The 23421-nt window shown below is 36.1% G+C and overlaps 1 protein-coding gene across 8 annotated transcripts in view; it reads right to left on the bottom strand.

Moving 5' to 3' along the window:
* The window catches only part of TANC2 (tetratricopeptide repeat, ankyrin repeat and coiled-coil containing 2), a 325771-nt gene that overhangs the window by 116257 nt on the left and 186093 nt on the right, over positions 1-23421 (bottom strand). For all 8 annotated transcript variants that reach the window (XM_045489387.1, XM_045489388.1, XM_045489389.1 and 5 more), the window contains 2 exons: positions 15307-15570; positions 5822-5947 (listed from right to left, as the gene is read on the bottom strand). In XM_045489387.1, the coding sequence (XP_045345343.1) occupies positions 5822-5947; positions 15307-15570 (390 nt within the window). The remainder of the gene's footprint in view (positions 1-5821; positions 5948-15306; positions 15571-23421) is intronic.

Here is a 23421-nt window from a genome sequence, read left to right as displayed (position 1 = left end):
CCTTATCTTTGGATTTTAAATATAAAGAAATAAGTTTAATCTTGTAAAAACAAAACAATGAACAGTGAGAGAGAAGAGACTGATGGAAATATTCTCTTGTAAATGTGAGAGCCAGCCAGGTCATGATCAAGATGACTCACAACCTCAGGGGTGTGTGACTCAGTAGGCTAATGCAAGAATATTAGCTTCATGACATGCATCTTAGTCATCTTCATAAAGGATTCATTGTTTTGGAAAAGTAAGGGCCTCACAAATAGTGTGAAACACTGATTTTATTTGATGAAAATTCAATTCTTTGCTTTGACTAAGCCACGATAATTGTGGCAGGGTCAATTTCACAGAAATTCTGCCAATGAGTCAGATTATCATTTGCACATATGCCCTCTCACCTAGTATCTATTAAAGCAGCTATTAACTAAATCCAATGCCTATGAATGGCCATTTAGTAACAGGACTCAGTACAAGTCCCAAGGAAATGAACATACATTGGGAAATAAGTTTTAATTAGGAATGTGTAATTTCTTAAAGCAGAACAGTGTAATTATGATTTAGCATCAGGCAAGTTAGAGTATTACCATTAATAATCTACTGTTAATTTACCCCAAGTAGCTACTATTTGAGGTCAGTATGCTGTGATTTGCTTTGTGTATTTTAATTCTCCCTTGTCCTTTTTATATATTCCAACATAAGATTTATTATATTTATCTTGGTGGGTGGGTGGATGAGCAAATGGGTGATGGGCATTAAGGAGGGCACTTGTTGGAATGAGCACTGGGTGTTTAAGTGATGAATCACTGGGTTCTTCTCCTGAAACCAATACTATACTGTATGTTAACTAACTTGAATTTAAATACATAAATTAAAAAAAGAGAGACTTAAAAAAAAGATTTATTACATTTATCTATAAAAACCAATAACCTTTATCTTTCTTTTTGCTCAGCAGCAAACTTAGTTTCTGTCTTTCTCTGTGGAAGAAGATAGTCCATTAAGATGGTCAGAAAGAGTGACAGGGTTCAGGTTGGTTACTTCAAGCATAACTCCACATTAACACAATGGTGATGAATTTTTTAAAATGGACCCCAAAATAATTTTAAAAACTTGAGTTAAAAACTTTAATAATGTTTCATATTAATATCTCTCAAAGACATTAGGATTTGGGACTAGAAAAGGCACTTATGGTTGGTTAGCCAGCTATACATTCCACACTGGTACATAATCTGCTGTAACTATTTTATCATTAAAGCTCAGGTTCTTGGATGGTTGACAGCTAGGAATCTAGTAACTTGCTGCAGCGGGATCCTGGACAGTGCACTTAAATGACCTTTTCCCCATTGTTGGGCTGGGTATCTGGAAACATCAATTTCGGTAGAACAGTTGTTCAAAACAGCTGTCTTGAGAAGTAAAAAAAAGAGACTTTTTACTAATGAAGCAAATGTTAACTTTTTTAGAAATTTTAATTTTCTATTTTGTATTTTATCTCCCTTCTAGTCTTTTATTTTTTTTTCTTTGTGCAAATGTTAGTGTTAATACCCCACTTGTAGCTCAGATGTTATCCAGCAACTTCTGCTTCAGTGGTCAAAATACTATCACGATGATCAAACCATTGCAGTTATTATTAAGGTAACTATCAAACGAGCTATGCCTGTACTCTTTTTATTAATTCAAGCAAATATTTATTGCATATGTACTCTTTCTGGCATTAAGTGTTGAGTTTCATACAAAATGGTCAGTAGACAATTACAAAGCCACTGTGCCTCAAATCTGGGAATAATCTGTAAGGTGTTAGTCACTGCACTGAAATAACACAACTAAAGAACATCAGTGAAAACAGGCTGGTCCTTCTAACACAAAGTTATCATAATAAATGCTAGTGATAAGATGAGTAAAGAATTATACACTGACAGCTTAGAAAGAATTCCAGAACGAAGGTATCTCCTAAAACCTAAGTGAATTCAGGACAAATATTCAAAAAGTACTTGCAAACAAAGCTGGAAGAGTAGGGCCTGTCAGCTACAGGAGGTCCTGCCAGCTTGGAAGTGTAAAGAGCTGGGAAAAACTTAGGTAGACAAAGACAAATACCTCATGATTTCACTTATATTTAGAATCTAAAAACAAATGAACAAACATCTCTTAAATACAAAGAACAAACTGGTGGCCACCAGAGGGGAGGTGGGTAGGGGGATGGGTGAAATAGATAGAGGGGATTAAGAGGTACAAACTTCCAGTCATAAAATAATTAAGTCACGGAGATTAAAAGTACAGCTCTCTGCCTGTTCTCTTAAACAATGTGTTTATGAACAACTTCTAACCAATTCTAAAACTACACTTTTTTTTGCATTTCTGTAAATACAATGTGTGGTCCTTAAACGTGTAAAGGCACTTATCTTCAACTGCAGTGGTACTCTCCAAACCAGTGGTTCTTAAAGTGTGATCTGGGACCCCTGCGGGTTTTGAAGATACTTTCAAGGGCGTCCACAAAATCAAAACTATTTTCATAATACTAAAAGGTTACTGTATTTTTCCACACTCATTCTTTCCCAAGTACAGAAGAATTTTCCAGAGCTTATATGATTATTCACAAAGAACAGGTCTACTCTTGTTTTTTTTAAAAATGAACAGATATTTTAACAATTTCTCAGTTTTAACTTCTAATATGGTAAATATCAATAGATATAACTCATATAGACACAAGCTTTTAGGGTCCTCAATAAACTTAAAAAAACATTTGTTTATTTACTTAGAGAGTACACAAGTGAGGGGAGGGGTAGAGAGAGAAGAGAGAGAGAATCCCAGGTAGGCTCCACACTGACAGCGTGTGGGCTCGATCCCACAAACCCTGAGATCACGACCTGAGATGAAATCAAGAGTCAGATGCTTAACCAACTGAGCCACCCAGGCGCCCCAAATCCTCAGTGATTTTTTTAAGTGTGTAAAAGGGTGCTGACAACCAGAAAGTTTGAGAAGCACTGCTCTAAACAGACTAGTGCAAGAATGCCTGAAGTGCCCAATAAATGATTTATATTTCTTCAGACATATCCTCAAGAGTATTATTTCAGATCATCTCCATACTTCGAATCAGCCAGCAAATTTAGTAGCCAGGCTACAGTGTACATGACCATTCACTACCTCACTACTGAAGATTGAGGGTCATTTAAAACCCATCACTTGTGATTTATTTATTTTTTATTATTTATTACTATTTTTAATGTTTATTTATTTTTGAGAGAGACAGAGTGAGGGTGAGCCGAGGAGGGGCAGAGAGAGAGGGAGACACAGAATCCAAAGGAGAGCTTTGGACAGCTCTAAGCTGTCAGCACAGAGCCCAACGTGGGGCTCGAATGAGATCATGACCTAAGCCAAAGTTGGATGCTTAACTGACTGAGCCACTCAGGGCCCCCTCCCTCATCACTTATGATTTAAAACCCATTTTACTGTGATTAAGAAACTATTTCATAGGATTTGAGTAATACTTTAAAATATAGAAAGATATATCTTTAATGTACAAGGATTTATCTTAGTGTATACTACAAAAAGTTTCAATCACTTTACTATTTTTTGGGGGGTAAAGTTGTTTTACTTCAACCGCAACCAAAGAAAAATATATAAAACAAAAACATGACTGCAATTTGTATGTTCTTTTAAATAAAATAGAAAGCATGATATGACATGTTTTCTAAAATTATGCCAGGAAAACAATATGATTCTGTTTCTGTGATAAAGTGCAATGTTTTGGATGTAAGAAGCACAAATTATAAAGGTTTGTCAAGCAGGTCTACAGAAATATAAGGAAAGTCAATCCAAGTTTGCTTTCCTTTCTTGTAAATGTGTTTTAAGTCATATGGTAAGACACAGAATTCATTTGTAAACAGCAATTAAGATAACATATTACTTTTTGAGGGAAGATTAGTATGCTAATTTTAGAAGGCAAATACTGCTTAGTAAATATCTAGTCTCTTACAGATTAAAGCACTCAACTGAATGGTATGTTCTAACCATTTAGAGTGCTAAAAGAAAAGGTCTTGAAAGAAAAGACAACGTGAAGGAGCTGAAACACTAATATCATAGCACCTGTATCAATGGAAAACTGTGTCTTTAAGTTCTAGTGTAAACAATAAGATGAAACACAATCTGTAAAGGATATACAATTGCTTTTGTTAGGAATGCATTATTTGGGCAGAGAGCTCCCTAAAGATTTAGGCATGCTTTGAAAAATCGTTGGATTTACTTTGGTTTTACTGAACGTTTAGGCTGAAGCTCAGTGCAATAGAAAAGATTTCTGTTGTTTTCTAGATACAAGTGATACCGGTGTCTAAATATCAAGCTCACTAGAATACATCTGCCAAAGATCTTACTAAATCTTTATATAGAGTGGAGATATACCATCAAGTATCAACAGAACCCAACACAAAGGGTTCTCAAAACTACACAGCTCAATACCCAGTGCTCATCACAAGTGCCCTCCTTAATCCCCATCACCTATGCCCCCCTGGTAACTATCAGTTTGTTGTCTATAGTTAAGAGTTTGTTTCTTGGTTTGCCTCTCTCTTTTTTTCCCCTATGATCATTTGCTTTGTTTCTCAAATACCACATATGAGTGAAATCATGTGTCCAACCTGTTTTATTACGGCTATGCATTCTGGTTTTGGCACAAATCATTTATTTAGTCTTTTGACTAGATTTATTCAGGCTTTGGATATAATCAATCTATCAGCACTAAAATAAAGCTGAATGCAATTCCTTTCTGGGCTAGAAATACACAACTGTATCTACTAAGCAACTAGCATGTGGTTAACTGAAGAAATGGTGAGCGGGATGAATAGGATTGGGAACTAAAACTGACTGAGGTCATCAACTCACTATAGTTGACCGAGGTATGGTAATTGCAGCAATACAATCAATTATTTTATGCTCCTACTGGGTCAGTCATTGAAAAACACTCAGCATAATGAATTCCAGAATGGAGAGCAGGCATGAATGAATCCTTTCCTGTGTGAGTTATGCATGTGGTGCCATATAGATTAGCACTGGACAAGGGGTGAGGAGGAGACCAAAGGAAAGATGAACATAATCTATAAGATAAAATTAAAAATGCACTTGGGGGAGTAGAGCTATGGATTACTAGGTACTAGAGGAAGCAGACCATCTATTTGTTAAGGCTACTGGAGACAGTTTGGTTCATTTTGAACAAATAAATAAGAGGCACAAGCAGTGATACAACAAACAGGTCTCTCAATTAGACTGTCTTTGAAATGATCAACAAAATGAGAGTCTTTGAAAAGATCAGGTTCCTGACTGCAGAAACATGCAGTATGTATAAAGAGTGTAAAGAAACAGGTGCCTGAGTGGGAAAAGGACTAAGTTGTTTAGATGTTGCCAGGACAGGACTAAAAGCACTGTCTGAGACTCCAAGTAAATAAAAGTACTGTCCATCACTAGAAATGGCCACTAGAATGAAAATGAAATACATTCTCTACAAAACACGTAACTATTAGCACCAAGTTCACCTGGGTGACTAGGGCTGAAGTTAGTCAACACTCACTTCTGAAATCCAGGACCTTAAAAAGGTTGTTTCCCCCATCACCACTTTTACCCTTGTTTTCTTTCAGAATTTCCAGGAATCAATGCTTCCAACTATTCAAAATTACAATGTATATGATGAGTATAATGTATTTGTGTTTATCTTTCTATTCTATGGTTATAGGCTTATGGTTAAGGGAGACTTAAGTGAGCGTGGAAACTGGAAACAAAGAAACTTTTCGCCTATTGCCCATTTCCATTTTCGCCTGGGCATCCCCAGAAAAAGTCCTTCTGGGGTTCTAACCTCTCAGATCCTGTTGTGTGCGAGCACCGCCCATGCTCTGCCTCGGCATTCGAAGAGAAGTTCTCAATGGTGTATGTCTCTGTTCATCCAGGTAAGCAAGGTCCTCCAAGTGGGCAGAGCTTGTGGCTGACAAGACAGAAAAGTTTAGTCAGAATACATAAGCTTAGAAAACTTTCAGTTAGTCTGTACCTCCCAAACTTGGGAATCAGAGATTACTCCAGCATATATATTTACCAGGAGTTTTGCTGAACTCAGTGTCCTCACCAGTGTCTAGAACACGTGCCAGGGAAAAAAATGTCAAGAGTCGTCTTCAGCTCCTTCATCACTATCAACTGCCTGAGCTTATGAAGAGTACTGGCAACAAGTTAGCAAACACATTAGTACTGGATAACAAAGACTATTAGTTTTTGCTTCTTTTGGGTCACAAATGCCATTTGTAGAACAAGGTATAAACATCATCAGATTGAGCTGTAAGAAAAACATGAAGTTCTATTTTGAACATTTTCCCTTCATGTTCAAGAATGAAACATGAAAACATTCTGAAAACATTTTTCACCTGTATGTATACATTAGAAAGATGGGCACCTGGGACAACAGACTGAGAACTGCTAAAGAGCATTTAGGGAACTGTCAATGTCCATGAATTCTAAAAAGCACTTTGTTGCCCTCTGAACATAGGTAATAATGGTCTCCCATTGAATGAAGAAACCCTTTAACCCAGGCACAACACAGAGAGAGAAAATGGCACAAGAAAGGGGGATAAATGGGTATTGGCACTGCTGTATAATGAGAGCTGTTGGGTCCATTCACAATAAACCAAAAAATGAAGAAATTAAGAATCAGAAAGTGCTGGGCACAAAAATAGTTTTTAACAACAACAACACAACCCCCAAACTTCTGTCAGAAAATAATTATTTAGAGCTTATAAATTATTAATGAAACTGTTGATTCAATCTGTTGCCAATTATGTAAGATACTGTGTCGGGGGTTACTCAGTTATTCAATGACAATTATTTACCCAGAGTTTACTGTGTGCCAGGCCCTGTTTTTGATGCCCTCCCTGGCTTAGCTGCCAGTTTGCCTCTGGTGACTGTTTTGAGTGGGTGAGAAGAAACAAACTGAGATCATTCTTGGCTGGAGAGCTCTAATGAAGTATTGTCCACATCCCCAATTGAGATAAGACACAAACAACAATACACAGTGGATTATGACTAAGTGGCACAAAGAAAGTCACAAAGTGCTCTCTGGGCTGAAAAAGGGAGTGAAAAGACAGAGAAAACAGAAAAGAGATAGAGGAAAACAGAAAAGAACAAGAGAGAACATGTGCCAGAGATCTATATTCCCCCCATCCTTCAACTAATGCAATTAGCTTAGTTACTTGGGTCTACTGGAAACCGAGATGACAGGAACTTAACTAGATCACAGATATACTTTCTATGAGGAAATAAAAGTCTCTGGAAGCTAGTCTAGGGAACTAAACCAAGAAAGGAAGTCAAATGCCATGTTACACATCAGTGGGAGAGTCTCAGAGGAATAAGAGATAATCTTGATTTCCGCATTCTGAAATTAAAACTATCCAGAATAGATAACTATTTAATCTTTTATTTAAAAACACTGGAGACAATGACTCTTATACCGTTCCCACTGGGAGAGTAACAGAGGAATAAGAGATAATCTTGATCTCTGCGTTCTGAAATTAAAACTATCCAGGAAAGATAACTACAAGATTTTTCATTTAAAAACACTGGGGACGATGACTTACACCATTCCCACTGGTACTCTAATGTGGTTCTGTGAATTAGTTCTTTCTGAAGTTTAATAGTGTCTCTCCTGCTTTAATCAAAGTCTGTTTTGTTTGGTTCTTCATATGTGTAGCTATCCCCCACCACCCCCCAAGGGGGGGAACCCTCAGAGGTCCCATTCCCATAGGGCTCTCCTTGGAGCTCAGAAATATTAGCATCAGCTGAGCAGGGCTCCTTTCACCGAGATCGGAGTTTCAGCTTTGTGGGGTCTTTCTTCCAAGTTTCTATAGTTTAACAATCCCACCCTCCTCTTGTTCCACAGGCTCAGAGGTGGTAGCTGCTTCCGGCAGTTGCCAAACCCATACTACCTCTGTGTTTTCTTTTTACCTTTCCAGTTCATTTAAACATAGTCTACCATTCTTCATATATCGAATTTTCTGTTAAAATAACTGTGGTTCCTGCCTCCTGGCTAGCCCCAACTGGTACAGAATAGAAAATAATGGAGAAGCAATCCTTTCAGATATGTATGTTGATAATAAAGCAGCATCACAGAATGAAGATGTGAGAGGAATCTTAAAGGTCATCTGGTCCGGAGGTCAGCAAACTAAGGCCTGTAGATGAATTCTGGCCTCCTGCCTATTTTTGTAAATAAAGTTTTACTGGAACACAGCCTTGCCTATTCATCAAGTATTCATTTACAACAGAGTTGAGTAGTTGCCAGAGAGGCCATTTTGGCCTGCAAAGTCTAAAATATTTACTAGATGGTCTTTATATACAAAGTGTTTTGACCCTAAATTAGTTAAATCCCCTCATTTTATGTATTAGGAGACAGTAGAGTGACTTGTCTACAGTGAATCACTCATTTATGGCAGAGTCTGGCCTCAAAACCAGCTATCTGGCCCGTCAATCCAGTGAGTGCTATTTGCATTGTACCATCTCTCCCTCTTTAAAGCTAAACAGATTTAATTCTCTCTTAAGAATCTTAGTTTTCATCCCTTCTTCATCTTTGTCACTTTCCCTCAACTCTGTTTTTTATGGCTTCAAAGATAAGTAATCAAACTTGGGCAATAATAAAGACCTTGTATGCAAAGTGAAGAGGCCTGTGATTGCAGGCTAATAAATCTCTAGGCTTCAAATATTTTCCACAGTAAGAAACAAAAGAACAAATAAAAGCCCCAAATTTGTAATTTTTTTTAGTAAGAAAAAATATGTAAAGTTACTTTCTAAAGCTGATAAACTGAAGAGTAATATGAAAGAAGTATCAGTGACAATGAGAATCTTTTACTCACATTAAAACACAATGCAAACAAAACCTTAACAGGTGGATGAGTGTTAAGTTTTGAGTTACCGTTATGGCAATATTTGATGGCACATTATATAATTTTAAAGCAAGGTTCTCTTATTAAAATGGTTCTACATGCCAACACACTAACATGGTTTGATACATTTTAATAAAAAGACGTTTATCTCATTAACAGTGGGTAGAATGATAGAGAAATATACAACATGGAGTGGAGCAAAAAGCTGTGTTAAGAAAAAAAAAATCCCAGGGTCTTTCTTTTTTCTATATTATGTTCATCTATGACTCTTTTAAAGGGAGCTCTATACTTTGAGTACAGATTTGAGCAACAGTTAGATAATCCATTTTCATTTGTCTTTAATGGAAAGATCTGGCAGGTACTTTTAGCCACAGCCTAGTTTTCACAGGGTCAGCTTTCTATTCAAAGAGCTGCTGGCAACATTTGTTAAATATAAATGGTTAATGTGAACTTAACAAGTTTTGCTAAACTAATCTTCACCATCACAATTCCTAGGAAAATGGACATCAATTGTTCTGCTTTATCACAAGATCAAGAAATGTCATAAATATGTTTTGGAATGAGCACATGTCTCACTTTCAGCCAGATGACATTAGGGGAAAAAGACAAATACTACAGTCACTGAATGAACAGTTCATTCCTTCACAAATCCAAATACTCATAGGCAAACAGTGAACTAAGGAAAAGCAGTGATCTTTGGTATTAAGGGCTATAGCTCTGAAGCCCTGATTCAGGGCACAGATTTGAAATCAGCCGATGGGGAACTATTGTTTTAATCAGGATTGCAAATACATTTTATTTAGTGTTACTTACATCTACTAAAACATTTGTTCTTTTTCTTATGTTAGCAGTTAAAATCTTTTTTGTTGATATCTGAATCTATAACAATTTTCTTTATCAAATATTCCAATATTTTTTTCACAGCCTTTCTTCCTTATTAAATCATAATTCTCCTTAGTCTTATTCTGTTTCTCACTGCTTAATCATTTTCAAAATTCTTTCCCATTATTTAAAGGAATATGAGATAAATATTGGAAAGCTGAGGCAGTCTCGAGACCTGAGATTCTGTTAGCTGGGGCTCTGTGTTCTGCTAGTTGTACACATTTACTCTCCCTCATAATCTCTTGAAACTTCTATTTGCAAGCCACTTTCTGAGAGAAAGTCTTCATCTTAGTTTGCCAAACATCTCAATCTTTGTCACAAAATTTGCTAAGGCTATATTTTCTCTGCTTCCCTGACAGATACTCTAGTCAAAATTAATTGCTTTTCCCCTTTAGCAACCACATACGTATATTGCTAATTAGGACCTATGTTATTCAGCAACTTGCTTACATGGCTGTCTTCCCTTATTATAGTAGGTTCTTGAGGGTGAGAAAGTAATGTCTGATTCATCTTTGATAACCCTATCCCCTCAGAGTAAATCAGAGTACCGTGCACATAATGCTTAATATAGAACTGAATTCCAGACTGGTCCTACGTAGATTTAGATATATCTGGCTCTGTCCTCACCCTCTTCATTGCTCTGTTTAATGCTTAACAGACATCACTATGATAATATGCTCAGCTCCAATGATGTTCATATAACCAACCTTCCTTCCTCCCTCCCTCCCTCCTTTCCTTCCTTCCTTCTGATCCCTCTTCCCTCTTCTATTTTTTTCTAAAGTACATATCGCTTTCTACCATGCTATATAAATTACTTACTTATTAAGATTATTTTATTTGCCCTGGCTAGAATGTAAGGTCCATGAGGGGGGAATTTCTGTTTTGTTTACTGATGATTCTCAAGTGTTTCAAATAGTGCCTGGCACATACATGCTCAATAAATGCTTGCCTAATAACTGAATAATTGTATTTAATATACACTTTGTGTTTGACTACATTTAAACGATCAATGAATAAAAAATTAGGTTGTGTCTTATGGGGTTATTTGAAAGCTAAGGATGAAGCAGGTGGCTATAGCAACAATGCCTTGCACATCATCATCACATACAAATACCAATGACAGGTCTATAGGGACACACATATCCCCACCTCATAGTGGTACTCTTACTGTGAAACTGTGCTGGCCAATTTTTTTGAGATAATTTCATCAAGTTAAGTTAATACTATATTTAATGAACACTTTCCGGATACAAGCATAGGAAATAATTAGGTAAGTCGAAGTGAACTGAAGAAAGAGGAAAAACAAATCTACTTAAAAAATTTTATGTGAAAAGAAAATGTTTTTAAAAAGTAAACTTCTATGTAAAATCTATCTCTAAGTAAAATCTATGTCATTAAAGGTCCAAGAGGGAAGTGGAAAAAGGGAGCGCATATATATATATATATATATATATATATATATATATATTTTTTTTTTTTTTTTTTTTTTTTTTTTGAGACTTCATAGGATTGGAACAGCTGACTCATTTATAGAACATTTAACTGACATACTTTTTTGAAGTCAAAATAACTTAAATAAGTGGGCAGAAAAAAAAAAAATCCAGCAGACATTTGGTACAAAACATTCCAGAGGCAACTCTATATTGAGTATAAAACCCGTTTGAATTGCTTCTTCTTAGATCAGGTGTTACTAGTGCAAACAGGTTTTAGTAGCACGATTATCATTCTGGCTGACCTGAGCAGGGATCTTGGATGACGTTGTCTGCTACAGCCTGGGCAAGAAGCCACTCTGCTGTCCTTACGCCCTTGATTCATAAAGCCAACCTCCGACTGCTGAAAAGCCCATTTTTTCCTCTTTATAAAATCCTCATTAAGCTTCTGATTGGATTCATCCAAATCCCCCATGATTCCGATTTTGCATTTACCTGATTCTTAAGATCCTTTTCTTAGGAAAATGTGCAGCTCCAAACATTAACAAGTAGATGGTGAGAGTTTATATTGTAACTGACTTCTGCTGCTTATAATTCCTTGAAGACTCCTCATTTTCACACAAAGCCCTGAGGACAGCTGCTGCAAGTGAACATTTCCTGCTTCCCACATCCCTCTAATTCACAGCCAGTCTCCTTTTAAGACATCCAGGATGACCAGAGACATCCTACTCTCTGATAATTTCTGCCATGCAACCGCAAATCCACAAGGTTCTCCACTTCCTTCCAACTACAAAGGGCTTAAAAAATAAACATGCAGTAGTGGTTCACAGTTTGAAAACAATAAAAGACAGGAGTTTTTATTTTTCATATCTTAGAATTTTAATTTAAAGGTGTATGAACATCCAAATTTATATTCAGAAAACTAAGCTTAAGACTTAATGCTACAGATTGCCCATACTTACCTTAATCACTTTATCATTGGAGAGGGGAACTAGGTGGAAAGGGAAGGCTTTTCCTTTCTCTTTTGTATTTTTTTGCTTGAATTTGAATTTTTATTTGATTTTCATATTTATTATGTAACACACATGATTTTTTTTTAATTTCTAGAATATGTCAGCAGGAACCACTGGGAAAGGAAATTATGGCTCATTTTTGTTTTGTTTTCTTCCTTGTTATTTCTCTATATTAAAAAAAAATCTAATAAATGCTATTTTTTAAGGCAAAAAAGAAGAAACTCTCCTAAACCATTTTCTCAACTCTACTGATACCTGATGATTCACTCCCTATAATACTGCATAATACCACAAGCTTTTAAAGAACTATCTTCTCTAACTCCTGGCTCTCCTCCTTCAGTCCATCCTATACAGATGGCTATTCAGCCATTTTCTAAACAGCATATTTGATAGTATAGCTCCTGCTTATACTCCTGACTAGCAACAAAATAAACCTAACATTTATCATCAGAGCATATAAGCTCCTTGGTATCACCTTCAACATCATTTTCTACTATTTCTTCACTGTATCCCACGGTTTGGTCATGCTGAAATAATGTACCAACTTCTTTAACTTCTTAGTAACTCCTTCCTCTTTTTTCTGTGACTTCTTATTTGTTCTTCTCTGTGATGTCTTCTATTCCTCTCTACCCTTTCCCTTTGCACTCAGATGCTTCCCTCCTCTGTATGATACTTTATAAATTACTGTATTATTTATAAATATACCAAAATTACTGTAAAATTGACGCTATTTTACAAACACAACAATGGTTGTCAATTAGAATCCTATCCTGTAATTCTCCATAAAATTCTTATCTTAATATTTGCCGAAGTCAGTGTCCCAAAGAATATGCAAAAACTTTCTAAGTGTAGCCACAAATATATTGATGCTTAGAAGCGGTAAAGTTTGTAAATGGCAGTTAGCAAAAAATATATCACGAGAGGTAGTTTAGAAGCCATCCAAATTCATAAATTAGATGACAATTCCCTGAAAATTGAACATAACTTAAAAGATTTTATTAAGTAACTAGGATATCAGTTCTTACAAGATAAAATTCTAAATAAACAAGAATCTTACAATCCATGTAAATGAAAGAGTGTAGTCTTCGCCTACTACTCTTGCTTGCTTTGTGAAGTTTTTTTTAAAAAAAAAAAAACATTTCAAATGGCAAACTTTTTTTTAACCTGGTGATTAAAATACCTGGTATAGAAAACTGGGTTCTATTCTCTGTGATAGAGCTTAACAGTTAATTTCTCCTACATGTATTAGAGAAATAATTGGTGACTCACTGATACTTCTGAAAGCTGCCTTGTGCTGATTTCTAGAAAGCAGTAGTGTTAGAAAACCTTAGAGGGAAGAATTCTATCTGGCTAATTAGTCCTGGACAACTCTTTGTACACACTAGTATCTGCATAGGGTAAAATAATAAATCTACAGATATTTATGCTCAAGAAGGGCAAAGTGGGTGATGGGCATTGAGGAGGGCACCTGTTGGGATGAGCACTGGGTGTTGTATGGAAACCAATTTGACAATAAATTTCATATTAAAAAAATAAATAAAATTAAATACAATTTAAAATGTAAAAAAAAAAAAAGGGCAAAGTATTTTATAATTTCTCCAGTAAAGAGAGGACAAGAGAAGCTTATATTTCTGTCTTTTACTAAATGCTCAATGCCCTTCTCAAATAACAGAGCCAGAACTTTCTTAGAAATCACTGTAGCTTAGTTAAATAAATTGAGATGTACCATTAAGGTTGGTAGCTATATTTCCCCAATTTTATGTAAGCAAGGGTTTATATGTTTCTCTCCTGGAAAGACTGAATTTGCCTGGCCCTTTCTAAGTTACAGCATTCTAAAGTATAATATGACATCATCCCTGGGGACCAACATATTCCAAAGAACCTAGGAGGGAAAAGTTTTTTGCTACTATTTAAAAATGAATAATCTTGAAAAATACATATTAAATTGTCTACACTTACTGATCTTCCAGATGAGCCATCACCACATAATCACATGTGATGACTGATGCTGATGGTCTCCCAGAGGACAGAACAAAGAGTAATGTTTTAGAAAAGTACAAAAAGGCAAGAAGCATCACACTATTATCTGCATAACATAAATCATTACACCTGGGAAATAAGAGCTCTTAACTATAATAGGTATTTTATTATTTTGTGTCAGTGAGATAAACCTTTTAGGCATTCATCGAGCAAGTAAGAAAGACAATCACGACTATGATTTCGTATTAGGGACAAAGTGTAGATGATGCTGCATTTTGAAAATGCCCGACTGCCCAACTATCTGCAAAAGCTCCTGGTCTGACTTATTCTCTCTTTTTTTTTTACTTTATTTCAAAAACATTTATTTATTTAATTTATTTATTTATTTATCTATTTATTTATTGAGAGAGACAGAGAGAGAGAGAGAGAGTTAGTGAGCGCATGCACGTGTGTGGCGCAGGAGCAGAGGGAGGAATCTTAAGCGGACTCTATGCATGCAGGGCTCACTCTCATGACTGAGATCATGACCTGAGCTAAGATCAAGAGTCAGACGCTTAACCGATTGAGGCACCCAGGCATCCCTTGACATTCCTTTATGACTTTCTGACTGAGCCTGCTAGTAGTGTCTGAGTTCTTCTTTAGCACTTGTAGCTACCTGGTGATTCTTCTACGATAGGATGGATATGGTGGAAATATTGAGCTCATGGACTGGGAAGCTAAATTCTTGCCTGCCTCTCCTTCAAACTATGGATGATGATTTCTAATAATATAAATTCTACTGAAATACTCTTCAATTTAATGTTTTTTTTAAACTAATATTTTTAAAAACAACAGACTGAAATCTTTTCAAAGACTTCAGATATGAAAAAAATACTTTTAGAAATTCAACCATACACTTTACAGGTTTTACTTATGATTTTGTGAGTGTTTTTACACATTTTGGGAGCAGAATCACCACTTGAGCATGAGCCTTCCCCCAGGTTCAAAAAGATATTCACATGCATATTAGCCACACAAAAGAACAGTCAAAGAAGATGAATAGAAAATTCTGTTAAAGCAGAATTTACTTTCATTTCAGTATACACGCCAGTAAAATGGTCAATTTTTAAAAACTCTTACCTGCTACTGAATTTGGCCGTGGCATAAGATACAGAGGAATAGACTGTACTGACTGCGATAGAACAGTTTCCAAATTCCTCTCAGGGATCTTATTCAGACTATAGGTGGAAGCCGTCATGTTTTCATCTACTCGATACAAACACGAATCCATACTGGATTTTTGAGACTGCCAAGGTTTCAGGTTTCCTCCAGATCCTAATTCTTTACTGCTTTCCCCAACATATTTTGTGCGTTCCACGTTTTCAGAATAGCTTGTCAAAGTAGCTAAAAAAGAGAGTAAAACAAGTTAAAAAAAACCAAAACACCCATAAACCTAGAGATTAATTTGTTCATTATTATCCAAATTCGTGACTAGATAATAAGAGCAGTAGTAATATTTTTTTAAAAGTTGCTGATGATCATTTCATCTCCACCATGAAGTTTAAATAATCGAAACCAAAATATAACGATCTCTTACATATTCTCTCTCACATCTCTCATACATTTACTTTAACAACTCTCTCTGAATGGAACTAAACAAATTCGTATATCAATGCTAAAAGATCTAAAACTAGGACCTATGAATGTGAAAAATTTCAGAATTTCAAGTAAAAGGGAATTTAAAGAATTTTCATGGATTGCTGGAAAGCCCCACAGTTCTCAAAAAGATCTTTATACTCTTTTTATCCCACATTTTCCTCTCCCTCATTTAAATGTATTTCCTTTCATATGTATAATGAATTAGAAAAAAATAAGAGGTCTTAAGTAGATGCTAACATAGAAGAAATAATCTGTCCAAATAAGGAAACAGTACAGGGCTTTCTTGTACAGCTACCCTCTGTAGCTCTAACCCTAGATGTCCCTTAATGAAATCAAACAAAAACAAAAATCTAGAATTTTATCTAGTCTTACCATTAATTATAAACAGGACTTGTAAACAGAAACATTTTCATTAAGCCTTGAAATGCAATGGTTAACAACAATAAAATCTAGATTATAAAAATCTTAGCAATAATTATAAGAATAAAACAGGTCATTCTAGGAGAATTTATTTTTATTTATTTTTAAAAAGTGTTTATTTTTGAGAGAGAGAGAGTGAGCAGGGGAAGGGTAGAGAGAGAGGGAGACAGAATCCCAAGCAGGCTCCATGCTGTCAGCGCTATGGGGGCTCAATCTCACAAACTATAAGATCATGACTTGAGCTAAAATCAAGAGCTGAATGCTCAACCAACTGAGCCACCCAGGTGCCCCATCCCTGCAGAATTTTTAATGTTAGTTCATATTCTCTTCTTACATCTTCAATGTACCTATTATTAAAAGAAGAGACCTAAGTTTTTAAGGTAATTTCCATGATGCCTCTTTGTGAGGTTTTCTCTGTGGAAATTTAAATGGGAGTTCTGGATTTTGTAGTAACAAAGGTAAAAGATGAGCTAAAAAATGGTTGCCTTCCAGCCTTTTTGCTCTTTACAATAATACATCTGAGAATTAAGTGCTGCCAAGTGGTCTTGGTATCCTCACTGATACCAAGAGAGCCCAGTTCCATGGCAATATCTCCCTGTCAACTCCATCAGAGAGGGCAGTCATCGTCATGCTTCTGACAGATGACAATGCTCCCCATCCCTGCCTAGTCATGACAGGTCCTTTTTAATATATTGTCCCTGTTATCTTTTATATAAGGTTGGACTCAATTTGTTAGAATTTTGTTAAGGACTTTCATATCTTGTTCATGGCACACGCTGGTCTGTAGTTTACTTTTTATGTAATGTCTTTGTCTGGTTTGGTGTTGAGGTAACATTGGCCTCATAAAGTGTTCCTTTCACTTCAACTTCTTGGAGCAGTTTGTGTAGAAATGGTATAATTTCTTCCTTAAATATTTGATAGAATTTACCTGTCAGGGCATCTTTCCCGTGCAGGAAAGTGTTAAACAACAAATTCAATTTATATTTAACAGCTATGAAGTTATTCAAGTTATCTCTTTCTTCTCGAATGAGCTCTGGTCATTTGTTATTTCAAGGAATTTGTCCATGTCATCTAAACTGTCAAATTTATTGGCATAAAGTTGCTCATGACATTCCCTTATCTTTTTAATGTCTGTGGGTCTATAATGATAGACTCTTGCATTCCTGATTTTGGCAATTTGTATCTTCTTTTTCTCCTGGTTAATATGGCTAGGGGGTTATTAATGTGATTTTCTCAAAGAACCAGCTTTCAGTTTCATTAATTTTCTCTATTCCTATTTTATTGATTTCTGCTCTTTATTATTTCCTACTTTGCTTACTTTGATTTGAATTTCTTTTTTTTTGTTGTTGTTGTTTCTTAAGAAGTTTAGGTCACTAATGAAATAAATTTCTCTTTTCTAAAATAAGCATCTAATGCTATAAATTTCCTTCTAGGCACTTGTTTAGCTTCATTCTAAAAATTTTGAGGTTTTGTTTTCACTATTTTTCAATTAAAAATATTTCTAAATTCCAATGTGATTTAAAAAAAAATTTTTTAATGTTTTATTATTTATTTTTGAGAGAGACAGACAGAGCATGAGTGGGGGAGGGGCAGAGAGAGAGGGAGACAGAATCTGAAGCAGCTCCAGGCTCTGAGCTGTCAGCACAGAGACTGATGCAGGGCTCGAACCCACAAACTGTGAGATCATGACCTGAGCCAAAGTCGACTCTTAACTGACTGAGTCATCCAGGCGCCCCTCCAATGTGATTTTTTTTGACCCAAGTATTATTTAGAAATATGTTGTTTAATTTCTAAGCATTTGTGAAATTTCCTGATATTTTTCTTTAAAAAAATTTTTTTTAATATTTATTTTTGAGAGAGTGAGAGAGAGTGAGCAGGGTAGGGTAGAGAGAGAGGGAGACAGAATCTGAAGCAGACTCCAGGCTCTGGGCTATGCACAAAGAGCCTGATGCAGGGCTCGAACCCATGAATTGGGAGATCATGACCTGAGCTAATGTTGGATGCTTAACCGACTGTGCCACCCAGGTGCCCCTTTTCTCTCTCTCTCTCTCTTTTTAATGTTTATACATTTATTTTGAGAGAGAGAGAGAGAGTACACATGAAAGGGGAGAAGAGGCAGAGAGAGAGGAAAGAGAGGAAAGAGAGAGTATCTGTGCTGATAGCATGGAGCCTGATGAGGGGCTCAATCCCATGAACTGTGAGATCATGACCCAAGCTAAAACCAACAGTTGGAGACCCAACTGACTGAGCCACCCAGGCACTCCTCCTGATATTTTTCTATTACTGGTTTCCAGTGTAAACACATTGTGGTCAGAGAATACTGTAATGGTTTGTGTCCATTTAAATTTACTGAGACTTGTTTTATGGACCAGAATATTGGTGTCTTGGTGAATCTTCTGTGTATACCTAAAAAGCATCTGAACTATGCTATTGTTTTTTTTTTTCTTCAATGTTTATTTATTTTTGGGACAGAGAGAGACAGAGCATGAACGGGGGAGGGGCAGAGAGAGAGGGAGACACAGAATCGGAAACAGGCTCCAGGCTCTGAGCCATCAGCCCAGAGCCCGACGCGGGGCTCGAACTCACGGACCGCGAGATCGTGACCTGGCTGAAGTCGGACACTTAACCGACTGCGCCACCCAGGCGCCCCTGAACTATGCTATTGTTAAGCGGACTGTGGTATAAAAAATAAGTCAAGTTGGTTAATGGAACTGTTTAAAGTCATCTACATGCTAATGGATTTCCTAATTGTTCTTTCAACCACTGAGAGATGAGTTAAAATCTCTGCATTTGCGGATTTCTGCCACTTTGAAGCTTTGTTATTCGGTGCATAAACATTTAGGACTGTTACTTCTTCCTGACAAAACGATCCATTTATCATTATGAAATGACCTTCCTTGATAGGTAATCATTGTTTGTTCTGAAATCTATTTTGATATTCTTTGCTCTGAAATGGGTGAAGGGGGGAGATAAGGAGCATACATTATGGAATCCAGGACCAGCAGGAGCAGCAGGGACTTACTTTCATTTACTAACCCTTTCTAAGTCTTTTTGGGAGACTGCACTGGTCATCTTCTTGAAGAATTGGATTTAGATCTCTCCTCTCAGAAAAGAATTCAGAGTTTCACAGTATCGTGTTCCCAGGTGAGAACAGATGCCAAAGAGAGTATTACTGGATCTATGTGGTGTAAGGGTTGAACTTTACTGGATTTGCCATTCTAGATATACTTACCTGCCACTGTCTAGCTACATTGGCTCTAGTGATGGTGTGAACTATTCCCATGGGTTGGAGCTGGGTCCCTGTTATTAACATCCTGATTCAGACTGAAGGGTTGGCTATAGTGGCTACTGCTAGTCATTTATGATAATCATGAGCACAAGTCAATCAATGTCTTGTGTAATGCTGTATAGACTCTCTCCTCTGTCCCTGGACTTCCTGGTTGTTGCTGAGACCTGAGATGCAGTAGGGCTACTGGATTTGTGCAATAGTAAAGTAGGGGAAACAATGCCCTAGGGCTAGCACACCAATGTGAGACAGGAACTAGCAGTAATAGCCCCTTGTAATTCCCCCTTTCATAGTTAGGAATTGTATGGTCTCTCTGAAGATTTCAGTTTAATAAAGCAATCACCTCTGCCAGCTCTGTAATTCCTTTTCTTATATTTGTTTCTTCTTTGCCTTACTCCCCTTTCATTCACTTGTTTTCTTGGTTTATACTCCCTTAACATAGTGTTAGCACGTAACCTTTTGTCTCAGGCTCTGAGGAATCTGTGCTAAGGAAGTCTCACTGATAAAAATGTTGGAAACTATGGGCCACGTATTCTTGTAGCTAATCCAAAGGGGGCATCTGTGTGGCTTAGTTGGTTAAGAATCCGACTCGTGATTTTGGCTCAGGTCATGATCTCATAGTTCCGTGGGTTTGAGCCCCTGCATAGGGCTCTGTGCTAACAGTGCAAAGCCTGCTTGGGATTCTCTCCCTTCTCTCTCTCTGCACCTTCTCCACACTCTCTCTCTCTCTCAAAAGAAGTAAATAAACGTTTAAAAAAAGCCAATGTTCAAGTCATATTAAGTTATTACATTATTTTGGTATCTAATCTACTCACTTTAATTAAAAATTAATTTCATATATTCAGACTTTCAGTCATAAACAGCCCAATAGTTCCTAACCATTTTGCCACCAAACATAATATTGCACCTTCCCCAATGAGATTATTATGGATTCCACGGCATTATTGTATAATTATAATTTCTAAATGTGTTCAGTGATAGCATATTTATAATATGTGTGTATGTACCTGTGTGTGTTCTTTTAAAGTGGATGTATGCTTCTTATCCTAATTTCTGAAAACTGTCTCATTAATTTAAAATATATTTAAACTTTTATTTTCAGTAAAATTTGACTAATATAATTTCATTTGGTGTAAAGATATGGTGATTCAGCTACCTTTGTAATTCTTTGCAAGAAGCTTGGAGTTCACACAGCTGCTAGGGTCAGTATGCTGAAAGGCAGAGAATGGAAACTCTTGTTTCCCAGAGGATTTGTCTACATGTAAAATGCCTGTTATTTAACCCCTTACCTTTTATGCTTTGTGTGTGTGTGTGTGTGTGTGTGTGTGCGCGTGTGTGTGTGTGTCCAGCAGATGTTTTTATTATTAAGTCCCAGATTTGGCTAAGATATACCTGTATCTGTGTGGTCCCAGCCTGGTATAAACCCCTTTTCTCCAGATAAACCATGAGCACATGGTTTACAGGTGTGAGAAAGTAGCAATGGGGTTCACTATTTTCAGTATTTCAAATAATTTATAAATAATATGCTTACTGTTAACTAGTTACACCGTCAAACTTCTGTAAACATAGCGAGGATTCTATCAAGGGTGACAACAGTAGTTATTCTCATTTAAGCAGAAGCTTTGGCAGAGATACATGTTTGATAAATTAAAAATGAGAAACTACTAAATAATGAATAGAGGGATGCTGAACATTTTTTCAAAACTATGAGATCTACCAACAAAAATTATGGAATACCTGATCGGTGGTGGAAAGATTTGAGAAACTTTGAGTTTGTAGCACTAAGGTGGTATTGTTCAGTGGCCTATGGACCCTACTTTATTACTTACATGTGGCCTATGGGCCCTACTTTATTACTTAAATGCTAAAGTATGGAAACCAATTTGACAATAAATTTCATATAAAACATTTCATATTAAAAAATTTATAAGTAAAAATAAATTAATTAATAAAATCTAGTTTGATATAAAAAATTAAATAAATTAAAAAAATAAGTGCTAAATTTTATAATGAGGGAGGGCTTTTATGGTCAAGGTATTTAAAAGTAAAGACAAGCAAAACATCTAGTTTTCCCAGTATGAGAAGAAAACTATGACTATTGTACTATTTGCATAACCTATTATTACACAGTTCACCCATTTTCAACTATGAAGCCTCAGGTATTTCTTGCCTTTTTTCACTAGATAGAAATGTATCTAGTCCCTGGCACACAGTATATGCTCAATAAATATTTGTCAAAAGGATGAATAAATGGTCTAGAATGCATAATGGTCTAGGATTATTGGGGCACAGAAAGTAAAAACAGACATCTCACATAAAATACCAGAAATAAAATTTTCTGGGTAACTTCCCATTTAGGAATTTTGTGCATTTTTGCTTCATTGATGCTTTTCATGAACTTGGTAACTTCTGGTTAATTCCATTCACCCACCTATCCAATAAATTTTTACTAATAACTAATATGTGCAGAATATGGGAACAAGATAGGTCCTAAATCCTTAATCTGAGAACAAGGACAGTTCCAGGCAAAAGAGGCCATATACAGAAAAATAAAGAGCCAAAAAATGAAATCTATTTTCAATAACAACAGGCTAATGTCTGTGTATTATTCAACTTTATGGGTGCATCCTATTTTACTTAACCATTCCTTTATGGTGAGACTTTATATGATTTAAGGTCATCAAGGTGACTGAAGCATCAAGAATGCAGTAATATTTTCGTGCATGTGACTACTAAGGATTCAAAAGTCCAAAGCCCATGCATGCAGTCTTTGTGCCAGATAAGCTGGCCTAGACGAATTAAGCACTCCCATGTGCAAAGTTTCTATGAATGGGACTGGAAAGGAAGACATGGTTCTTCAATGAAAACTATACCTATTTGTTTCCCTAATCTATCATTTATTTCTAATATGACCAAGTGGAACAACGGATAGAGAGTACGGAGTCTCAAGTAACTAAAGAGATTTTTCTGAGACCTTCTCCATTTTCTTGCTTTTATATAGGAAAAAAATCACTACCTCAATATGAAAAACTGCATATGTGACATGTCTGTTTTTATTGCCACATAGGCCAGAAAGAGTTAGTGTGAGGAAGAAGGAATCAAAGGCTTATACACAGACTTATTGTGAATAAAATCAATGCTATATATTTTAAACCAGTTTTACTAAGGTATAATTTACATACCATAAAATGTACCCACTGTAAATGTATATACAGTTCAATGGTTTTTAGTAAATTTACAGATAAGTGCAAGCATCACTACAAATTCAGTTTTAGAATGTTTCTGTAACCCCTAGAAGGTCCTTTGTGCCTGTTGGCAGTTAATTTCTGTTCTCATCCCAATACTAGGCAACTCCTGATATGCTGTCTATAAATTTGCCTTTTCTGGAATTTCATATAAACAGAATAATACAATATGTAGTTTTATGTTTGAGGTCATTTCATTCTGTAGCATTTATTAATTTCTTCCACTTTATAGCCGAAACAGTATTCCGCTGTATGAACATTCCACATTTTGTATATCCATTTACCAATTGATGGATATTTAGATTGTTTCCAGTTTGGGGCTATTATGAATAATGCTTCTTTCCTTGGACATGTTTTCATTTCTCTTGGCTCCATTCCTAAGAGCAGAATTGCTAGATTGTATGGTAAGTTTATGTTTCCTTCATAAACATAAAGTAATACATAAGGGTAATCACACGAAGGTTCTCATTTTTCCACATCTTTGTCAACACTTGTGTCCTTTTTTTATAACAGCCATTCTGGAAAGTGTCAAGTTGTGTCCCACTGTGGTTTTAATTTGCCCTTCTCTAATGACTGATGATATTGAGCACCTTTTTCTGTGCTTATTAGGCATTCACGTATCTTGTTTGGGGAAATGTCTATCTA

Source organism: Leopardus geoffroyi, chromosome E1, assembly GCF_018350155.1.
Source record: "Leopardus geoffroyi isolate Oge1 chromosome E1, O.geoffroyi_Oge1_pat1.0, whole genome shotgun sequence".
NCBI classification, from domain to species: domain Eukaryota; kingdom Metazoa; phylum Chordata; class Mammalia; order Carnivora; family Felidae; genus Leopardus; species Leopardus geoffroyi.
This window is presented reverse-complemented; position numbering and strand designations above follow the sequence as displayed.